The sequence below is a fragment of the Cydia splendana genome, chromosome 11 (genome assembly GCF_910591565.1).
Source record: "Cydia splendana chromosome 11, ilCydSple1.2, whole genome shotgun sequence".
Taxonomy (NCBI): domain Eukaryota; kingdom Metazoa; phylum Arthropoda; class Insecta; order Lepidoptera; family Tortricidae; genus Cydia; species Cydia splendana.
In genome coordinates, this window is record NC_085970.1 from 6,182,870 (window position 1) to 6,207,396 (window position 24,527).

Genomic DNA, 24,527 nt, shown 5'->3' on the forward strand with positions numbered 1-24,527 from the left:
ACTTAATGAAGGAAAGTTCAGAATAGATCGTGAAATATATACCTACAAAAATTGTACCTGGTGAGGTGTCTCGGGTCTCGGAGGCAAGATATTTCTAGAACAGTCCAGACCATTTGAGAGTATTCGAGAACATTCCACAGCATAGGTATCAGAACATTGTGGAATGTTGGCGAATATTCGAGAACATTCTAGATCAATGTGAACATTCCAGAACACTTTCGAATGTTGTGAAATATTCTGGAACATTCGAAGCCGTCTCGGGTCTCGGAGGCTAGACATTTCTAGAACAGTCCAGAATATTCGAGATAATCCCACAACATTTCAGAACATTCTGGAATGTTGTCGAATATTCGAGAACATTCCAGATCATTGTGGAATATTCCAGAACACTTTCGAATGTTATGGAATATTCTGGACCATTCGAAGGTTTTTGTAGGATCATAGCTACCTATTGTGGTAACGTCGTGAGGTTCGAATGATCAAGAACATTCCGGAATATTCTGGAATGTTGTCAAATATTCGGAAATAGCCTAGAATCCAGGATTAGATCATTATGGAACGTTCCAGAACACACTCAAATGTTGTGGAATGTTCTAGAACATTGTGGCCTTTTTGAAGCCTTTTTTGTCTTTCCACGCAGAAGATTCCCGTTTTTACCTGAATAGCGTGTTTTGGAAGATAATTTTACCCTCTAGACATTTCTAGAATAGTCAAGATCATTCGAGAGTATTAGATTTATTCTTCAATATTTCAGAACTTTCTGGAATGTTGTCGAATGTTTGAGAACATCCCAGATCATTGTGGAATATTCCAGTACACTCTCGAATGTTGTGGAATATTCTGGAACATTGTGGCCCATTCGAAGCCTTTTTGTATGGGTGGAGCTACAGAACATTCTGGAATGTTGTCGAGTATTCGAGAACATTCTAGATCATTGTGGAACATTCCGGAACACTTTCAAATGTGGAATATTCTGGACCATTCGGCCTTTTTTATAGGGTTGGAGGTACCTATTGATAGGGGTATATATATTTAAAGCAAGACAGTTGTGAGGTTCGAATGTTCGAGAACATTCCGGAATATCCTGGAATGTTATCAAATATCCATAAATATAGCCTAGAATCCAGGATCCCAGATCATTGTGGAGTGTTCCAGAACACACTCAAATGTTGTGGAATATTCTAGAACATTGTGGACTATTCGAAGCCTTCATACTCTCTGGAGATTTTCGACAAACACTTCCAGTTATTATATATTCCCTATGCTTTTCTCACGGTCAACTATACGTAGGTTGCCCTCGAGTTGGAAATAAAAAAATGTACATAGAAGTAGGTATTCGTATAGTAGTTAGAAAAAAAATACCTAAATATGTTTTAAAGTTTATCCTTTTATTACAACCACCACATAATTCTCATGTCAGCTCCCTGAGCGAAGCCGGGTACCTCAGCTAGTGCTTAATATAAAACTTTATTTTTTTTAAACTGAAACTTGCTTTATAATCAACATGAAACCGCTCATAAGAGTGAATGGGATGAAATTGTGCCGCTTTTTGGTCGCGTAATTGAGAAGCGGAAGGAAGCAGCGGTTGAAAACGTAGAATTCGCGCTTTGTTTGATTCATCCAACAATGTGAGAATAGGAAACTGCATTCGTATGTTAATTAGTGTCTAGTGCAACATTTATGCATTTGCTCTTTTTCAATAATGGAAGTGTTTTGTTTGCGATTCGGTTGAAGAATTAGAACAGTATCTTGAAAAAATAACCCGTTTCTTTTGTTTAATTGCTTGCTGCTTAGCTTAAGGCTTAAACCATTGCTCCCTGAGGTTTGGTTTGGTATTTTGTTTGGTAGGGATAAGTTCGCCTTTGTACATAACATTTTTATGTTTTTGTTTTTGTCCGTTTTATGTAAACGTGTTTATGTCCAATAAAGTGACATACATACATACATACATAGTTTACGCAGGACTGCATGATTCTAATACATATTTTCATCTCAAACAATACTTACAAAACTGTAAAGCAATGCGTATGACCTACATTATCAGGTTTTCCTGCTTTTTGTGTTTTATGTTCGTAAAGGCATCCTTGTGTATGCTTGGCAACCTAATCCAAAAGTGGTGCTGGCATATTTTTTTATGAAATGAATTGTCATATAATACCTTTTAACCCAAAGAGAAAACTAGAACTTACATTTAGGGATTGTTTCGATGTTTTCCATTGCTGAGCATGTTTGAGTAAAATCATAACCGTCTTTACCATAAGGTCACACGGGGCCCGTGCCCGTGGGGGCCAGGGACCTCCAACCTCCAAAGACCGACAGTAATAGGTATATTTGATTACCCATAGGTCATAATAAATAAAAGAACATAGTAGAAAAATGTTAGTTTAATTCGCTTTCTTTACTTTCCAAAAGGGCCCCAATTTCTTATGTGCCCCCCTTGGACAAGGCCATTTTAAACTACGCTGGGGTCCTTGCCTCAGCATAGTTTAAGACGGCTTTGTGTTGTGTAACATAATAGAAATATATACATACTTATACATATTTTTAGCTTCCAATAGCATAGGTCGCAGTGGAGCCGACGCTTAAATCCTTGATGTTGCATTTAAACCAGATTTATGATCCTATTTGCGAACAGTATCGTAAATTGGTGCTGATTCTGATATCAATCCGTCTGCAGCAGATTTCATTGCTCACAAATCATCAGTGAATAATGAGTTTTTGTAAGTAGTTAAGCAAATAATATAAGTAGGCATGCTTGATATCTTATTACTCTTATTAGCCACTGAAATACCAGTCCAAGCCAAGGATTTTTATTGAAGCTGAATATCCAGTTTAAGTACCTAATTTTGTTGATACACAAAATAGGACCTTAAATGATGTTACATTGGAGTTGCAGTCTCTAAGTTTTCTACAAGAGGATTCAATTGAAACAACATGTAAAGTTGTATTCCTTTAGAAACAGCTGGAAAATTACAAAATGATTTGATTGTCGTAATTCAAGGTCACATTCTCACATTTGTATGACTTAATGGAATTGGTTAAACGTTAAGTACGGTAGATGTCGCTACGAGCTTAGTAAAAACTTTAAAAGTAAATGATAGAGTTAGATCAAGAAAAGTCTGCAGCGATTTTGATAGCCCACGTAGTGCAAATGTTATATTTACGTCATAATTTCAAAGAAGTTTACGTTTAAAATAACACTTGCACTGCATGGGCTATCAAAATCGCTACAGAATTTTCTTGGTCTAACTCTAAAAGGATTTAATGGGGCAGAGAAAACGTTGGTAGCTTCTTTAGCAAGAGCCATGCGGCCACTTCAATAAGGTGTTTTTACCATTTGCCTACGGAATCCTAAAATGAGCGGATTATTTAACACTCCAAAGAAAGCCTTGAAGGCAATACGTACGAAATTGCTAAAATAACCCGTATTTGCCCGTATCAAAGCGAAACTTCTAAATAAAAAATAACGTTCCTCTTTGTTCTGTCATTGAAACGTATAAAACCATCAACAATAGGAAAATGCTTCACACAAGGGATCAAAAGAGAAAAACTTAATTCTCTACTTGCTGATTTATACCTTCTTACTCAAGGTTTAGGGTACAAAATTGGATGGTCTATATATACAAACAATCTACAGGTGATAATCGGGAGTGCGAAAAATAAAATGGATTAGTTTCGATGAGAATAGAAAATTGCTAATGCATTTTTTATGTTTTTCTCTTTTTGTAATACAAATGCGGTAAACAAGCGTGATGCCCGACTGGTGCAAAGGGCTCACCGTAGCCTATGGACGCTTGCTTCAAAGATGTCACGACAACTTTTCCGACCCAGACAGGGAAAAACTGGAAGTATTTAGGATATCGGAAACAGTATAAATCGGGTAATTATTGTTGTTTATTACATAAATTTCTTTATAAACATTCTTCTAAATGATGGAACCCATTTGAGAAGGCTTACGGCCCATTTCTCCTTACACGCTTTTTGTATGGCGTGTTAGACTTCAATGGTTTTGTATGGCGAGTGTAAATCATCAATACCTATCAATGTTTTACTACGCATAAAGATTTTTATTTACCAGGATTATTATTTACCTGTACCATTTTATACGTAGGGTTTTCCACTGATACCAAACTACGGTTTTTAGCTAATTTGCGCCCGATTTGAACAAAATGGTGTTTCGAAGGCCTGTAATAAATAAATAGCGCAGAAGAAATCCCTCATCTTCTTCGCTCAGTATTAATTGGAAAGGCCTAGTTCTAGTTTTTCTCGCTGGTGACTCAATCACGCGTACGTGCCACAGAGTTCTGCAGCAGCTCGAAGCTCGTCGGGCTTTTGCTCGAAATATTATTTTACCCGCTAGCATGGAAATAAACTTCTCCATAGTTTGACAACTACCAACCCTATTCACCTGGCGTGGACAGCCCTGAATGCGCCCTCACACTGTACGATACGATATCGGCTATCGGTATGAAGATTTCTTTGAAGTTTTGTACCATTATTTATTTAAATGAAAGACTTAATTAATAAAAATACGGTAAAAACACATTTTCTACAATTATTTTTCTAATTAAGCCCAAACAAAAAGACTTGAAGGAACTGTCATAGGGGCCATGTTTCGACAGGAGAGGCATAGGAGTATGAGACATACAGGAAGTATAACAAAGATAACGCAATTCGCTGTTCGCGCTGACCCTAGGCTAGGCTGTCCTTCTCAAAAAATATGTCTGCGGTCTAATTTCCGCGACCAAAGTGTATGAAAAGAGTCGTGGCAACTATAGTTCGTTTTTTTAGCATTAGAAAAAAGGTAAACAATCTTAACGTGTCTTTTTGTTGAAAAACACTTGAAAAATAAGTCACGGCAAATACAACAATCATGAATCATATACGATTAATTACATTCTTTTGCTTTCACAAGTAATAGTTACTGTTACTGATTTATAGAAAGCGTTCTTCAATTAAAAGACACGTCAAGATCGCGTAGTCTTTTTCTAATGCTAATAAAACGAATTATAAACACAACCGCAGACATATTTTCAGAGAATGACCCTAATTTTATACATTTTATCGTGTCGTACAGTGTGAAGGGCTTATTTGTGCCGTATGGTCCGGATAGAGATTGATGTCCAAACTAATTGTTCCCTGAATATGCATGATATGCCAGGTATCCTTCATCATATTGATCGCTAGTGGCCTTGGTGGACTTATGTTGGCAAATCAATTAAGGGATGCGGTTTTGGTGTAGTGACATTACACTAGGAAACAAATATTTTTTTAGGGTTCCGTACCCTAGGGTAAAAACGGGACCCTATAACTAATACTCCACTGTCCGTCTGTCTGCCTGTCACCAGGCTGTAATCTCATGAACCGTGATAGCTAGACTGTTGAAATTTTCACAGATGATGTATTTCTGTTGCCGCTATTAACAACAAATACTAAAAAGTACGGAACCCTCGGTGGGCGAGTCCGATTCGCACTTGGCCGGTTTTATTTATATTTTGATGTTATTTTAAGTAGAAACACTAGGTACAGTCAGCGTCAGAGAGACGTGACCCCCCTAATAGCAGTATAGAAACTGTACAATAATTTCGTCATCACACGTAGTGTTTGCGTAGCTGTGTGGTTTCATAAGCGGACTAAAGATCCTAAGAAACCGGGTTCGAGACCGGTCAAAGCAATTAGAATCTTTTTGGTTTTTTCTTTGTTAGCATACCTGTATTATTAAGTTCAGAACTATTGAAAACTGAATACGGGTAATATCAAATATTATAGTAGAAATAGGAAAAATTAAAATAAAAACAATCTTAAAAACACTGTATTTTATTGGTATTTTACTAACGTTAAGCACAAGTCATTACACCAGTTTCTTTTTTCGAACTGTCAAAACGATTTGCCGCTGTGGAATTTATATGAAACATTATAAAATGACGTCACGGTCAATTTACCTACTCTTTATTTTATACTTCTATACGATTTATAAAATAGAAAGTGTGACTAAAATAACTATGCATAACAGCTGCATTGTAAGCATATTTGTCTTTTAATAGTAAATAAACAACAATATTATAGTGCGAGTTAATTAAAATTGTGGTATGTTACATGGGCTGCGAATATAGCTGTCTTAATAAGTAATAGCAAGTAATAGGAAGGGAACCGGAGGGGAAATCCCTAGGATACTGTCTATTGAATATAGGCTAGTGGCTGTATGTTGTCTTTGCCTTACAACATCAGAATGACTGAGTCATGAAAGTCCAGACAGGATATATTTTGAATGTCGAATCTCGCGTGATTAGTAGTTACTAATATCTGTTATGCAGTTGCATAACAGATAACTATATATAAATATTGGGTTCGATACATAATGGTTATGTATAAAACGCGAAGATATTCTAACCTTGCGAGCCATGAACTACGTTTCAGAGAGAAACAGCATGTTATCGGCCAGCGATAACAATATTCATCTCCTGTCACGTTACCACAATTTTAGGAAACACAACACTTACTACCTATACCTTGTTTTTAGCATTAGAAAAAGGGTTAACAATTTTGACAAGTCTTTTTATAGAATAACGCTTCTAAGAAAAAGTAACTATTACTTATGAAACCAAAATAATGTAATACCTATATGTCCTTGCTACATAACTGTAACATATTTACTATGACTTATTTTTTTGTGTTTCAAAAGTGTTTTAAATGTAAAGACACGTTAAGCTTCCACCCTTTTTGTAATGCTAAAAAAACACAAGGTATAATCTGGAACAATATCAGTAAAACTTTTGCATGCCCATCAAAGAACAATATATTCAAATCTTACACTATTTTTCACTAGCTGTATTTTTTTTCTAATACCGGAGAGGGTAACCGTTATTCTCTTCTATTTCTTTCAGCCTACTTTTCATGCTAGCTACCAAGTTTGAGCATATGTCAGTATTCCTCATAAGTTCCCACGTTCTATAGACTTCTTCATCAAGGTTTTGTTTTGATTTGACCTGATCGGGGTCCCAGTTGAGCACCATTTGACCCCATAAATTTTCAATTGGGTTCAGGTCAGGGCTCTTAGATGGCCAGTCGAAAACTGTAATGTCTGGTTGAGATTCTAACCACTGTTGGACTATCCGTGAGCGATGCACTGCACTATTGTCTTGCACAAAAAAGATTTGCCCTTCAGGGTATGCGACACGAACTGATGGTAGCATCACGTCTCGTAATATTTCCAGGTATCGTTTGCTGTTCATCCGCCCTCCAACTTCCACGAGCTCACCTGGACCCATAGACGACATCCACCCAAAATACGCTGAAAAAAGCAATATATTGTAATACTTATACAACAAAATGTGTATAAAAATTGATGAAATATATGAGATTAATTAATAGGGACCACCTAAAATGCGTCATAAATATTTGTGGCTTTCCGCCACAGAAACCCTTGTGCTTCAAGTGCCTCATTTCAACAAAATTCAGATAAAAAGCATAAGGACCTTTCTATGCTGGAAAGCCACATTTTATTTATACTTCTAGTCAAAACGAGTTATTTGAGTAAGTTGTAGAATGAGTTATTTACCTAATGTTATTCTTCCGCTTGTTCTCAAGTCTAGCACGTTTTTGGGGTTATATCGTTCCCCTCTCCTTCGCCACAAAATTTTTCGTCCATCTTTGTCCGATTTGAAGCATTTTTCATCCGAAAAAATTACGATCTGGTTCTCCCAGTCGAAATCCTCATATTTTTTGGCAAAACTAAGACGATCGTCGCGATGCTTATTAGACAAACTTATTTTTTTTGCTGGTTTATAATGGTGTATCTGGGCAGCGTGCAAATGTCTTCTGACAGTGCTAAGAGATACCCCAAATGTCTCAGCTGTTGAGCGAGTTGTAGTAAATGGAGCGTCGGTATGAATTTGCACAATACTACGGTGCCGCTGAGATTCCTCTGTGTAGGCAGAAGGACGAGGGCCTTGCCGATCTTCTTTAACGTCACCCGTTCTTTCATACCGCCTTAGCCATTTGCGAACCGTGTTCCTCTGCAAATAAAAAAACACAATTTAAACGTAATAGGTCTATTAACAAAACATGGCCAATGAAATGGAGTAAACTCTAAGTAACTCACCGCTATATTCATTTCTCGTGCAATTTTTTTAATACTCTGGTTTTGTTCCCGAAGCACTACAATTTTCGATCTCATAAAAGAGTTTAATCGAACCATTTTAAAACACAGTTGACACAAGTTTTCGGACAAGTCGAGAATAATATGTATAAAACAACGTTCCCTAATAGCATTTTCTTGTAGGGATTTTGTTGGGCCTTTGTTTACGTATTAGTTGGGCAACCGTTATATTTGGCCGTACGATTTGCTGGAGGGCCCTCGACAAAGGCCCTCCCGAAGATTCCCAACAGAGGGCCATAAGAGTAATTTTTTCGTTGGGCCTATTTAAATAAATTATACAATTATTCAACGGTGGTGGTTTTGGTTGGGCCGTGGTTGGGCCTATACACATTTGTTTGATGGTTGGTTAATTGTTACATTTGGCCGTACGATTTGCTGGAGGGCCCTCGACAAAGGCCCTCCCGAAGATTCCCAACAGAAGGCCATTAGAGTATTTTTTTCGTTGGGCCTATTTAAATAAATCATACAATTATTCAACGGTGGTGGTTTTGGTTGGGCCGTGGTTGGGCCTATACACATTTGTTTGATGGTTGGTTAATTGTTACATTTGGCCGTATGGCTTGCTGTAGGGCCAACTGCAAAAAAAATAAAAAAAGGGCAATTTTTTCGTTGTGCTTCTGTTTGCAAATTCAACAATTACCCAATGCAAATCAGGTAGGTCGGTAGGTAGTCGTGCACCAGGTTGAAGGCCCAACACAGCTTGTCCCACAAAGGGCCAACATTGTAACTTTAACGTTGGGCCTTGTGTAGGATTCTTACAATACTACCGTAGGTAAATAGTTGTGTAATTTATAGTGTGCCTACAGTCTAATTATGTAATGGGCTTTTGTTTACGAGTCCTACAGTTACCCTACGTTAAGTAAGTGGTTGTGTAATACGACGTTGGGCCTTTGCTGATAAATATTACAATTACACTACGGTAGGCATTGGTTGTATCCACATGAAGGCCCTAGGCTAGGCAGCAGTTGTTGTTAATCTTCTCTGTATCGTTCCAATTTTAGTATATGTACTGCCGAAGCAAGTACACTTACTATACACTCTAATTTGTATATATACTAACCGCACTTCGAAACTTCGTAAGCGAGATTTATGTTTTTTGAGATTTAAATTGAGAAAATGTTGGTAAAATACAATTTTTTAAATTTATGTATAAATTTTATAGTTATAGCTATTAGATTTATAAGTTACTTTTAAAAAATATTATGATTATATCCGGAATAATCGAGAAAATAACTATAACTTCGACGTTTGGAGACAGTAACGCCATCTAGTGACGCCACAAGCAAACTCAACTGGTATTGTTGGGCATCAGTACCACAGCCAATGTTGGTAAATGCGACATTTGTGCTCACTGGGCCAACGAATGTTATCGTTGTTTAGTACCGGCACCAAAATACACAAAGGCCCATTGTTAGGCGTCAGTGCCACAGCAAATGTTGGTAAATACGATATTTGTCATCATTGGGCCATCGGATGATATCTTTGACTAGCCAACGTTACCAAAATACACAAAGGCCCATTGTTGGGCATCCGTGCCACAGCCAATGTTGGTAAATGCGGTATTCGTCACCATTGGGCCAACGAATGTTATCGTTGTTTAGCGAACGGTAGCAAAATACACAAAGGCCCATTGTTGGGCCTCAATGCTACAGCCAATGTTGGTAAATGCGATATTTGTCGTCATTGGGCCATCGTATGATATCGTTGATTAGCCAACGTTACCAAAATAAACAAAGGCCCATTGTTGGGCATCAGTGCCACAGTCAATGTTGGTAAATGCGATATTTGTCATCATTGGGCCATCGGATGATATCGTTGATTAGCCAACGTTACCAAAATACACAAAGGCCCATTGTTGGGCATCAATGCTACAGCCAATGTTGGTAAATGTGATATTTGTCGTCATTGGGCCATCGGATGATATCGTTGATTAGCCAACGTTACCAAAAAAAACAAAGGCCCATTGTTGGGCATCAATGCTACAGCCAATGTTGGTAAATGCGATATTTGTCGTCATTGGGCCATCGGAAAATATCGTCGATTAGCCAACGTTACCAAAATATACAAAGGCCCATTGTTGGGTATCAGTGCCACAGCCAATGTTGGTAAATGCGATATTTGTCATCATTGGGCCATCGGATGATATCCTTGACTAGCCAACGTTACCAAAATACACAAAGGCCCATTGTTGGGCATCCGTGCCACAGCCAATGTTGGTAAATGCGGTATTCGTCACCATTGGGCCAACGAATGTTATCGTTGTTTAGCGAACGGTAGCAAAATACACAAAGGCCCATTGTTGGGCATCACTCCCACTGCCAATGTTGGTAAATGCGATATATGTCATCATTGGGCCAACGAATATTATCGTTGTTTAGCCAACGGTACCAAAATACACAAAGGCCCATTGTTGGGCATCTGTGCCACAGCGAATGTTGGTAAATGCGATGGTGGGCCAATACAAAATTAATGTTGGCTACGGAACGAACCTCATCCCAACGTTTTCCCTACCGTTGGCACCGTGGGCCCCAACGAAAATGCTACTAGGGTTACTACTTCGGCACACCTAGAATAGACGTAAAGATAACGGTAATGATTTGCGGCGGATGCGAATTATTACAAAGTTACCCTAAAACTCAATTGTAATTAAAAAAATGCGAAACGGGATATTCATACTAAATTCAACCTAAACACATATTTAGTTAAAGATGTTATTATTCACTTTCGGATTCGGATATGAGGGTAGAGAAATAATAATAAACAAAGACAAGACTATATTAAGTATCTATGACTAAGACAAGGGGCCTATTTCTCATACGTTACAAGTCTTGTAATACAAGTGTGTATCTATGGTAACGCTTGTATTTCAATATTTTTTACAAGTTTCCGTTTCACGTAAATGTATAATTGTTACAAGAGCGGGGATAAAAGAGTTTTCACAAGTGTTGTTGTTTCACAAGTTGACAAACACTAGTAGATATTATATACTAAAATAGTAATTTCGTTTCTCAAAAGCTGTACTTTATACTTGTAGCTTGTGACTTATCAAGAAAAAATGAGGAGTCTCTATCAAAGAATATAATACTCACTAGGAGAAGAACGGTAACTCCATACAAAAAAATGTCCCCAACCGTTTATACGTTTATACTAGTGGCGCCGTCTTTGTGTACCAATGGAACTAAAGTTGACAACCGGTTTAGCCTGGCGGGTATTGGTAGGTAGTAATTCTGTTGATAAACATATTTGTTATCTTCATATCACGAAATATATGCAAGATGCAAATATTACCCCTTGTTTGTGGTATTATCAATTGATTTAAATAAAAGGCATGTTTATGTTTATAACATTATATATATTATTTATTAAAAAATGTTTTACATATAAAAATATACACTGAAAACTGGCAACTGGCAACTTAATAAAAAAATAGACATTAATAAAGCGCATTCACAAAGTTTTCAGTACCTTTTATACAAATAACATTAGGCATGCCTACCTATTACACTTTACACACAGATACACTACACTTTACATACGGCATTTTACACAGATTTCCAACTTGTATTCATACATTTCTTCACGGTTAATTAATACGCTTTCCAGATGCGTTATGACTCGGTTCCTTCTGAACCCACTAAAGTTGTAAATTTCACTCTGGCTGCTTCAACAGCCGTTGCTCCGCATTTAGCACATTTTCTATGTGCATTGCTGTAATCCATGTAGGTACAGACTTAGTCTTAAGTGGTACGTAGCGGTACACGTTGTATGTATTATTTAAAGAGTTAATAAATAAAATTTTCGTTATGAACTTTAACCACAGCAGTTGGACAGAGTCATTGACAAATATATTTTTTATTATGGTGGGTAGACGTACCTACCCTCCATATATTTTATGAACATTGATAAAGACAGTTGGAAGCAAATATTCATTATAAAACTTAATCGCATGTAATTAAGTTTTAAGCGTTTTAAGTCCCGTTTTATGATTAATATTGTATAAAATTCGTGATAATTTAAATCAGAGTTGGGAGCAATGTTGCTGTAGAAAAATGTTTTTATTTTTATTACTCGCAACTTTTTCCCGGAGGCCAACGCACACATAGAAGATTAAGGCGCACACATGCGCAATTATTTGGGGACATAACTTTCTTAGGAAGTGAACAGGCCTTGGTCTCTATAAACTGCTAATATGCGTTTTTGGTAAAAATCGATTAATAAATAAAAAAAGACATTGCATTTTTAAGATCTCAAACGTGTAAGTTTTGAATGCACTTCGTTAAAATCAGTAATATTATTTAAATTTAGCTTTTATTGTCCAAAAAAAAAACAGTAAACTCATTCCTATGAAATTATTATAATTGGGAAAGAACCAGTAAATGACCAATAACATAATAATTTTGTAACGAATTCACCCGTATTATATAAAAAAAACTGACCCACCCTGAAGCTTGTAAACATTCATAGAGTGACTGACGAAACTGAGTTTGATTTTACACTTGTAATTGATAATTTTGAGAAACGCTTTTCATTACTACTTGTATTATTATACGCTTGTATATTCCGAAAACACAAGTCAGCCATTTTATTTTCCTCTTATTAAGATTATGATGCATAACAGTGACATTGACATTAAGATAACATTTATAATGGCCATTGCATTTCCTTTTTGCATAGTAAACAAACCAATTTTCTAACTTTAGACAGCCGCCTTGTAGCACTTGTAGTAATAATTCCTACGAGAAACAGAATTAAAACACACTTGTACAATGAAATTTTAAATGTAAGTTTGTAGACTTGTGAACTTGTAACGTACGAGAAATAGGCCCAAGGACGCATCGACATACGAGTAAGTAACTTCCACCTTTACGATTTGACGATAGTGATTCATATTTTCGCAAGTAATAATATGTGTTCGGTGGCTCAATGGTATAAGTGATGGACTAATGTAAGAACATGTAGTCTTAATAACAGCCGTGAGGTCCGAGGATCGATTCCCAACAACGGTTGGAGACAAAAGGGAAAAATGACTTTTTGAAATAATATGATGCTTGATACAGCTGTGGCGATGTTGAACTAATGTTTCGACGTTGCCGTGTGAGCTATAGTTTTAAAACCAGGGGGGTCACGTTTCTCTGACGCTGACTGTACTATATAAATATTAATGCCATATATGAAGGAAAAAAGTGACCAAGGCCTCCCATGCCCAGGGTTAAATACCTACCTACAATTTATTTTGAATCGTAAATGACATCTATTTCAGATTAGTAACATTATGAAAGTGTGAAATTAAGAGATAAAATTGGTTCCAGCTTATGTAAATCAATCTGCTTGTATATTTAAAATATCACACTTAGATTATACAGCGCGGTATACTTAGGTAGGTAGGACATAGACTATTTGCGTGTACAGTTCTAGGCGCAGGTACCTATTAAACAAGAGTGTAAATAACGCTTAGGAATCAAAGATTTCAAAAGTAAGGATACTTAGGCCTTTTCATATAATGCCGAGCGAACATGCGCACCAACGCCATTCGCACACCAACGAACTGCCCCGCTTCTTACTGTTCGTAAGGCCAAGGCCCTTTACGAAGTATTATATAAGTACTTAAGTCAATGTTAGGAATTTGCTAATTTAAACTTCCTGTACGAACTCTACACTCCGCGTACAATACGATCTGTCAACCTCAAACCCTATCGTCGACCTAGGTGGCATGACCACGACTACCTACGGAAACCCACGAAGCATCCCGAATCCACTCGAACATGCATCACGCATACAAGTGCGAGCGAGACCGAGCACCACCCTTCTCCTCTGCCGCCGCCAGTCGCCCGTATACGCGCATAAAGACGCGACGTGAATACTTTGTTTACAAAATGGACGTAGTTAAAATTATCGACTTGGTTCAGGACTACAAGTGTCTGTGGGACCAGAGGGATGCGAGATACCACGCGCGAGACCACCAGAGGAACGCTTGGCGAGAAATATCGGAAGAAATGAAAATACCTGGTGCGTATAACCACCAATCAGTTTTGTTCTTGTCAATAGTTTTAGAAACCTCGTATCACAGTACTGTGTCGATGCTGAGATACGATAGGCTGTGAGTTTCACGTTTGTCACTAGTACTGAGATAGGATCCGTGGTTGTGAGTTTGTTACTAGTTTTAGAAACCTCGTATCACAGTACTGAGTCGATATTGAGATACGATGTATATTTGTTACTAAGTAGTTGGCAAGTTGGCAACCGACGATAAGACCGATAAGTTTATTTAGATATGTTAATTTGCGTGTCTCGTGATCTTTGTCAGATGATTGTTTGTTTATTAAATGTCAGATGCGCCACAACAGTAATAGGTAGTTATCTTTAAAACGTTATAAAAGGAGGGCGTTGCGATTTAATTTTTGTATTACTACGTGAATTTGTTTATAATAATATGTACATATTAGGTAGGTAGTTCTAGAATTATTCATTACTTATACTACCTACTGACGACTGGTCTGGCCTAGTAGTAGGTAATAGCGGGTAGACCTTGCCTATGAAGCCGATGGTCTCGGGTTCAAATCCCGGTAAGCCAGGGCATTTATTTGTGTGATGAGCACAGGGGGCCGGGTTTTGAATTTCGACCGCTCGATTTCGTGTATTTCGTTCAATAATATCTCCACGACTTGGCATTTAAATTCTACTAAATAGAATTGAAATCGAGTGGTCAATACCACTAGATTCCAAATTTCTATCGCTCGTATTTCAAAAATCAGCATTTCGCCGTTTTCCACCGATTTTCGAGTGACGAAATCGAGCGATCGAAATTCAAAAATCGGCCCCCGGATATTTGTTCCTGAGTCATGTTATGGGTGTTTTCTATGTATTTAAATGTTTATTCTTTCTTCCTAGCGTTATCCCGGCATTTTTGCCACGGTTCATGGGAGCCTGGTGTCCGCTTGACAACTAATCCCGAGAATTGGCGTAGGCACTAGTTTTTACGAAAGCGACTGCCATCTGACGTTCCAACCCAGAGGGTAAACTAGGTACCTTTTTGAGATTAGTCCGGTTTCCTCACGATGTTTTCCTTTACCGAAAAGCGACTGGTAAATATCAAATGATATTTCTAAGTTCCGAAAAACGAATTGCGAGCCGGGGTTTGAAAGTCGCACGCTCTTACCGCTCGGCCACCAGCGTTTCTTGTTGTATTGAAAAGTTTATATATTACATAATATCGTTGTTAATTACTTTTCAGTTGACGAGCTGAAGAAAAGATGGAAGGTTTTACGGGACACGTTTGCCAAAGAACTCAAAAAACTTCAACAATCGGGCCAAGCTTCGGACACGGAAATTAACCCAAAATGGCCGCATTTCAAACGTCTGCTTTTCCTACAAGGAACCATAAGATCCTACAAAGATATCGTAGCGGATGCATCTGAGGTTTCTGTAGAAAATAACCTGGATGAAGAAGCAAGCAATAACACAGACCCACTGTCCCCGCACAGCGAAAATAAATTTAAATCCACAGTAAAACGGAGAAGAGTTTCAACGGAAGAAAGAAAACAGTTTGAAGAAAGCTTTGCTCCAAATGATCATGATGCTCAGTTTTTAATGAGTCTTTGGCCATTTTTAAAAGATGTGCCTAAAAATCGCAAGTTGATGGTGCGGAATAAATTACAGCAGGTTCTTATAGATGAACAAAATGATGTTGCAACGGCCGTTAAGGTGGAATATTCTAGCGATTAAGGGCTGATTTAGACGGTGTGCAAACTCGCATGCAAGTTTCATTACATTGCGGGTTTTGATCGGTCGTTTGAATTGGACGTAACCCATTGTCGCTAACTAAAATCGCATGAGAGTTCGCGCGCCGTCTAATTCAGCCCTAAGAGCGGTTTCGCACTACGTCCGATCCGAATCCGATCAGAACCCGTGAAAATATGGTCCGTAGTGCCGTAGAACTATTTCTATGGTAAGTTACGCACCGCACAAGTTGAATGACGGAGATCGGATCTAGTGCGTACCTAATGCGTAACTTACCATAGAAATAGTTCTACGGCTACTACGAACCATATTTTCACGGGTTCCGATCGGATTCGGATCGGACGTAGTGCGAAACCGCTCTAAGTGTCAATCTGGAAGTTGTCATAGATTTACGATGCATCGGACGTTTTAAAAGGGTATCGTCCGTCCAGTGGCACCCTCATTGTATTTTCTAATATACCAATCAATTTTTTGTATAATCCAGTATATAAATGTTGTAGTCCATTCCCCAACTTTTGGTCTTTGTCACAGTTCTATTTTGTTTCATCGCCTAAACATAAAACTATATCACATATGTAGATAAATAACTGATTTGCAAGACCGAAGTGATCCCATAAGTGTACCGCGAACAAAGTTTTGTGCGGTACACTAAAAATTGGGAAATAAGTAGGACAACAACTTTAATATTTTTAGAAATATACCTAATAATTATTAGACATTACAATCCCTCAAATGATGGATGGACGAACGATGGACGGACGAATCCCTGGATGGACGATGCCCTCTTAAGACGAAACAGGAGCTGAGTTTCAAATATTTTAAGTAAATATACCCGTCTCGCTAACGGAAGCGGCACCTAAAAGTAGTGCGATAAGGACAAGGCGAAAAATCCTGCGTAAAAATCTCAAAAATCGAGGTTTCGTACTCCTCTGTTTCCTCCTCCAAAACTTAACCAATCGTAACCAAATTTGGAAATCTAAATGATTATGAAATTATCTATGTTGGACCGTTTTGCTTTTTTGGCTAATTGATATCAGTTTTGAATGCCACGCCTCTCATTGCGGCATAGTCAATTAGGCCATTTTGGCCATTTTTGAAGGGCTCTAGCGCCTTAAAAAACAAAAATATCAAAAAAAGCAAAACGGTCCGACACAGATATTGACAATATTAATCTGTGTTGAAAAAATCATTGCTCTAGCTTCAAAAACCACGGAGGAAAAGGTTCAGGCGGAGTATGTCACTTTCTTAGAACGTCACATTCTGAGGACGTCACATTCTGAGTTCGTCACTATCTGAGTACGTCACTTTATGAGCACGCCACTTTCTGAGGACGTCACTTTCTGAGTTCGTCACTTTCTGAGTATGTCACTTTCTGAGTATGTCACTTTCTGAGAACGCCACTTTCTGAGTACGTCACTTTCTGAGGACGTCACTTTCTGAGTTCGTCACTTTCTGAGTACGTCACTTTCTGAGAACGCCACTTTCTGAGTACGTCACTTTCTGAGGACGTCACTTTCTGAGAAAGCCACTTTCTGAGGACGTCACTTTCTAAGTACGTCACGTCTTTTAGCATAGGTACGATTTAACAGTATAATATACCTGCACGAAAAATGTATACTGCCAGCAACCAGATAAGCTGTTCGACAATACGGTCGCTTTTATATCCTACATACCAATACCAATCACTGTTTGCCTTACGCCTGACTGGTAGAGAATTCCATTGGGCAGAGCAGAACGTCATATGTTTCGTGTAATAAAGTGAAAATAGAGAAATAAATAATAAAAAACAATCTAATTATGTTTAAATCAGATTATTTAATTCAGAATACTTAGAAACTACAAGCACCAAAACATTTAGCCACAGATTGGAGGTTAGGCCGGCAACAGCTTTGATTCAATACACATAAATGTTTCTCACAGTAGGAACCATGATTTTATCATTCGCCGCTGTGATTAGCTGGTGAAGGTATCACGGCAAGCTCGCTGACACCAGTAGAAGGACATTACCACATATTTACATTTAAACGGACTGCCGCTCCTTTCGTGACAACATATTCTTCAGCATACCGCGTCTTCTGTCATGTCTCCATAAACTCAAACGTCTTTTTTCTGATGATAGTGTAAAATTTGGATATCTGCGTATAAAATCAGCTCTTGCAGTTTGTTTCAGACAATATTTCTTCTCGTGTCACCTGTGGAGAATAGGCGTCAAAGGATTTTTTCTTCATAGCGTTGTCGAATTTCATAGTTCTCATGTTCTGCATATAATAATGTAATTAATTTGTTTGTTTTCTTCCTATATAGGTTAATATTTGGTTGATGACTATATTGCGATTTGACTTTTTGTCATAATCTACATAAAATAGAATCAGAATTTGAAAGCAGAACCTCACACCGTCATAACACCGTCATTTACAATGTCATTTACTACTTCTGGCTGAAATTATATAGAGTGGTAATAACAGACACATATTTTTTTTGTAGGTAAGTATATTATATTGTATATAGGGTGTTTGGTACATCGTTTGCTAAATTAAAACGGCTTATTATTAACCGGGCAACTAAAATATTAAACAGGAACTTTCATTGGGCATATAATAATATAATTTTGATGACCGGTCTGGCCTAGTGGGTAGTGACCCTGGTGACCCTGCCTATGAAGCCGATGGTCCCGGGTTCGAATCCTGGTAAGTGCATTTATTTGTATGATGATACAAATATTTGTTCCTGAGTCATGGTTGTTTTCTCTATGTATTTAAGTATTTATATATTATATATATATCGTTGTCTGAGTACCCACAACACAAGCCTTCTTGAGCTTACCGTGGGGCTTAGTCAATTTGTGTAAGAATGTCCCTATAATATTTATTATTATTCTCTTTATTCAATTAGGGTCTTAGGTTAGGGTTTTACAATGTGAGTATAAAAGTAAAATATAAAAACACTTACAAAACGATAAAAAATACATATAAACACATTATAAAAAAACCTAACCTAGGGTGCCGCCAGCAGCGGGGCAAGGCCCAAGCTACCGGTGGTCAGGGCTGCAGAGAGAGGAACCGGCGGACTATCCGCGCCGTGTCCAAGATCACCGCCTTCTGCATCTGACCCTTGATCCAACCACCTAGCGAGAGTCTCTCAAGATGTTGGTCGAGACTCTTCGCTATTAGACCGTTCACTGAAACGACTATCGGGACAATGATCGTCGAATCAACATCCCACATGGCGGTTATCTCGTGAGCCAAGTCTAGGTACTTACTGGACTTGTCCTTCTCGGCCTTCACGAGATTCTCATCATGGGGGATGGTGATGTCAACGAGCACGGCCCGACGTTGCGATCGATCTATTATCACGATGTCAGGCTTATTGGCTACAATAGTCCTGTCAGTGATGATAGATCGATCCCAATAGAGCGTGGCACGACCATTCTCGAGAACAGGCGCAGGTAAGTACTTGTAGTACGGTACTTCGCGGTCCACAAGGCCGTATAGAAGAGCAAGTTGCTGGTGAATAATCCTGGCTACGAGATTATGTCTGTGCAAGTACTCGCCGTTAGCGAGATGAGAACAACCGGAAATGATATGCCTGAGTGACTCTCCGGGACGGCGGCATGCCCGACAAATGTCGACCGTACCGTCCTTCAGGATATATTTCCGATAGTTGTTCGTCATCATCACTTCGTCCGCAATTGCACAGGCAAAACCCTCGGTTTCTCCGAAGAGGTCCCCGAATCGTAACCAGTTCACCGACGCGAGCAGGTCCACATCGGGTCCCGTGAGGGCCTTGTAGAACCGCCCGTGTAGCACCTTACTCTCCCATGCCGCCTTGCGATCCGCAGTACTTAGTACCACAGGTTTGCGCCAGTTCTCGTTTGCCAAGGAGAGCGGCGTGAGGTTCCTGTCTACTGCCACCACATCACGATGCATCCCACACTCGTTGTTAAGGAAATAATTCCTGAGATTGTACACCTCGCGGTTGTGGAGATCCTTGGCGTTTAGGAAGCCTCGGCCTCCACACTTCCGTGGGATGTACAATCTCATAACTGACGAGCGTGGGTGTAGCATGCGATGTGTGGTGAGCAGTGACCGGACCCTCCGATCCAGGGCGTCCAGCTCTTTATTATTTATTATTAATTTGGCTGTGCATTAATATTTTAGCGCCAAAAAAAATATATTAGCCTCAAATATAAGCATCATATTATTAAAAAAACTGGCAGCAAAATCAAGCCAACCAAAAAAATTATAGGGAACTTAAAGTGATAGGTTGGCGACTAAAATAATAAATTGGCAACTAATATTGTAAAGCGATCATAAAATTTAGTTGTCATCTAGTTGTTCACACCTAAGTAATCAACTATAGTCATAACTGAGCATGTCGTTTAAGCGAAGTAGTACTTTAACAAAAAAACAGTTAAATTTAATGAATATTGGTCACTTTTTACACAAAACACCTCAAATTAATTTACCAATACGTAATGGTCAGTATACAGTATAGTTGAAATCTCTTATCATGAAACGCCTAATGGCCATTATACCATTAGATCTTTAAATTTTTAATTACTAATTTCAATAGTGACCACTGTGTTCTGCTAGAGTCAACAGATAGGTGCGACGACGAGCAAAGCGAGGAGGAGCGTGTTAGATTGACCGTGTAATGACCAAACAAAATATTTTAAAAGAATTTTATTTTTGAATTAATAGATTAGATAGCCGTTTTCTTTTTAAAATGTGCTTCATAAATGGTCTGCAATATAATAATTCAGTTGCCAAATAAATACTTGGTACCTGCCTAAACATAATCAAAAGCTGTAACGGCATTAAAATACAACTCATATTGATTTATTTAAAGGCTCCGTTTTTGTTGCCAAACTATTAATTTTAGTACCCATTTCTATTTTTTTAAACTACCCAAATTCGATTAATTAGTTGACCGGTTAAATACGTGCCAATTAAAACGGCAGATAGGCTGAGTCATTTGCTATCTTCCCAGGCCTAGAAATTTTTAATTTTGCGCACGTTTTTTTTTCAGCACTATGCCAGTTTTTCGTATATTACAAATTTTTACTTGCGCAGTAGTAAAAAAAACCATGGCCAATTTTTTTTCTAGGCATGAGTAGATAACAAATGACTCAACCTATCTGCCGTTTTAATTTGCCAACCAACCCTGTATTTATAGTTAGTGATTTTTATTTTATTTCTAGTTTTAATTAAAATTTACTTTATTATAAAAAAATAAATTAAAACAATAATTTTAAATTTAATTTGTAAATATACAGTACCGTAAAACGGGGTCAAAAGAAATCGCGGGGTGAATAGAGAAATTTTGAACTTTTTCTTTCAAGTTGTTATATTTAAAAACGTGCATCTCTAAAATTAGATTTTTCTGGAATGCGTATATAGTATACTATTTATTCTCTACATTGATACCAAAAGAACTTAATCAAACTGCCTAAAAGTTAGATTTTTTTTACTCTAAATTAAGGTCTCGCCGAGGTAAGAAATGAAGCCTGTCTGAACTTTGTTCTAGCGGTAAATGTTTTGACATTAACTAACTAAGTAAAAGTTAGCTAACCTGGTAATATAGTATTTGTAGTACCTAAATAATAAATAATATCACAAATTTTCTCTATAATTAAGCTTTTTTTTTGCAAAACACGAATAACAAGCAATTTTACGTGATAACGGGGTCAGTGGATACGCATATGGGGTGAATAGTTACGCCATAGGGGGTGATTAGATACAACAAACCTTGGGGGTTAAAAGACACGAAAAAATAATTTTGTGTCAAATAGCTGTTTAACAGATATATATACCATTTGCCAATAGAGTATCAACATAATAATGACCAAATTCGATGCCTATGACAACTAAAACTTAATATTTCTATTCACCCCTTTCTTGTGTCTATCGACCCCGTTTTAAGGATATGGAGAAAACTGGTAGTTTTCTTTGATTTTCTCTGAATTGGGTAGGTAAAAATTTATTTTACGAATGCAAAATTGAACAACTAACCAAGACTCAAAAAATGATATCAAAATTTTTACTTTTATCATTTGGATTATTGGCGTCTTTGTCTTGAAGTTGAAAATCGTGTCTTTTCACCCCGTTTTACGGTACTTGAAAGTCACATATTTTAATATGAATTTAAATATTTACCTACTAGTTATGGTGGTATTAACTACTCTATACAGGGTGGTACAAACCTCGATGTCCAAAATTTCTTTTTAGTTTCTTCACTACTTGGGCTATCAGATTACTTATTTGGGAACTTTCCACCTCGATTCCTTTGACCGGCGACTCTGTCAAATTATGACTATTGTCACTTTTTTTTACCTTTAAAAAAACTTAGGGACTAGCAGTTTCTAAAATAACCAAAAGTCCTTGAACTCGCTTTTTTTTTATTAGGTAAAATCTAAACTTGACCTGCTTGAACGTAAAACTTTGACTTTTTAACCGACTTCAATTTCATAGAAGGAGGAGGTTCTGTATTCGGTTGTGGCTATGTTTTTTTTATGTCTTTTTTTTCCAACTCGCAGCCAAGTGAGGATGCTGATTTTTTTAGCAACTGCGTCTTTGTAAAGGATTATGTTACAAAAAAAACATTCAAAACAGTTCAATAGTTTCTTTAAATAAATTAATCGGTTCACCCCGGAATTTCTTAACAAACGTTAAAAGTTAAAAAATTCATAACTCGATAACTACGAAAAATCGGCTAACATACGTAGGGTATAGTCTAATAGCCAGCTAATAGCCCACGGATAGGGGAGCAGAATAGGGGATATTATTGCAATGTTCTGCCGCCAGAGTGCAGTACTCTAGTAAATTCATAGACTAACTTATACATACTCTGTGCCTTAAACTGGTTTTTGACAAGTTTTCACAGACAATAAAATATGACATTGATGCATCAAGGCGGTTTGTTAACAAGGGCCTACCGGTAAACGCGAATATCGAAATTTAGTTATCTGCCTCTTTATCGCTCAAATATGCAAGAGTGATAGAGAGGCAGAAACCGAACTTTCGATTGTCGTGTTTCACGGTAGGGGGTCATCCATTAATTACGTCACACGAATTTCTAGGTTTTTTGACCCCTCCCCCCCCTTGTCACATTTGGTCACATTTGGCAAACCCGTCCCCCCTAGTGTGACGTCACATTTTTTCTACGAAATCGCCAAATCGAATTAAGTAAGTACCTAAGTATTATTAATATTTTATCAAAATATTTTTGACGATATAAATATTAGTAATTTTATAACCCAAAACTACTTAGGAAAGAAAATTAAAAGAATAAAAACGATTATCGTTTTAAAAACTTGTTATTTAAATGTACAGCGAATAAAATAATAAAAAAAAAATTCGGTTACTGATGAAGTTAAAGTGACGTCACAAAGTTTGTGTCTCCCCCCTCCCCCATGTCACAATATGTCACATTTTCTGGACCCCCTCCCACCCCTAAACGTGTGACGTAATTAATGGATGACCCCTAGGTCATGTGATTGACGTAGTGACGCATGATGTCTTCGGCTTCAGCTTTGCCTAATATTCCCTATTGAGGAATCTAAAAAAAATTTTGGACATCGTGGTTTAGACCACCCTGTTTAGTTTGAGTGTTGGATTGCAACTAAATCAGTACGACGCTGTCATTTTCTATTACGCGATTACGTCCGATTTTACCCGAAAAACGAAGTTCATTCTGAGTGTTACTTAACGGACTGTAAGTATAGTTGGTCAAACCAATTTGTCATTAAATAAGAACAATAAAAACTACACTCATCCTTTTCTTTTGGGTGCTAGTACTAGTGTAAGACAAGGATAGTATGTTTATCTCTGTCTATGTTTGAAATGAGACAGTCCTTTGACAAACTATATAACCTTTTTGTTGTTTCGCATTTGAAATGGAAAAAAAATCAGCGATGTCAAATCGGTGACATGATAGATTTTTATTGTCAGGCTAAAAGTACAATGTAATATTAATTTAAAAATTCATCGTGTAACCTATATAGGAAAAAAGAAACAAATAAATTACATTAAATATATGCAGAACATGAGAACTATGAGAGTATGGATTACTCCATACGCAGAAGTGATTGATGGCTGAACATATTCTGAAATTCTCGGCAACGCTATGAAGAAAAAATCCTTTGACGCCTATTCTCCACAGGTGACACGAGAAGAAATATTGTCTGAAACAAAACTGCAAGAGCTGATTTTATACGCAGATATCCAAAATTTACACTATCGTCAGAAAAAAAGACGTTTGAGTTTATGGAGACATGACAGAAGACGCGGTATGCCGAAGAATATGTTGTCACGAAAGGAGCGGCAGTCCGTTTAAATGTAAATATGTGGTAATGTCCTTCTACTGGTGTCAGCGAGCTTGCCGTGATACCTTCACCAGCTAATCACAGCGGCGAATGATAAAATCATGGTTCCTACTGTGCGAAACATTTATGTGTATTGAATCGAAGCTGTTGCCGGCCTAACTCCAATCTGTGGCTAACATGTTTTGGTGCTTGTAGTTTCTAAGTATTCTGAATTAAATAATCTGATTTAAACATAATTAGATTGTTTTTTTATTATTTATTTCTTTATTTTCACTTTATTGCACGAAACATAGGACGTTTTGCCAAATG

At 37.6% G+C, this 24,527-nt stretch overlaps 1 protein-coding gene across 1 annotated transcript; it reads left to right on the plus strand.

Annotated features, from left to right (window-relative positions):
• Positions 1-14,029: 14,029 nt before the first annotated feature.
• LOC134795107 (uncharacterized) lies at positions 14,030-15,880 on the plus strand. The gene is made up of 2 exons (XM_063766939.1): positions 14,030-14,164; positions 15,390-15,880. Exons 1-2 carry the CDS (start codon positions 14,032-14,034, stop codon positions 15,878-15,880), a joined length of 624 nt encoding a protein of 207 aa, XP_063623009.1. The 5' UTR covers positions 14,030-14,031.
• Positions 15,881-24,527: the final 8,647 nt, after the last annotated feature.

Coding starts and splice junctions, on each gene's coding strand:
- LOC134795107 (XM_063766939.1), top strand. CDS start 14,032: ATGGACGTAGTTAAAATTATCGACTTGGTTCAGGACTACAAGTGTCTG. Junction 14,165..15,389: donor GGAAGAAATGAAAATACCTG/GTGCGTATAACC, acceptor ATTACTTTTCAG/TTGACGAGCTGAAGAAAAGA.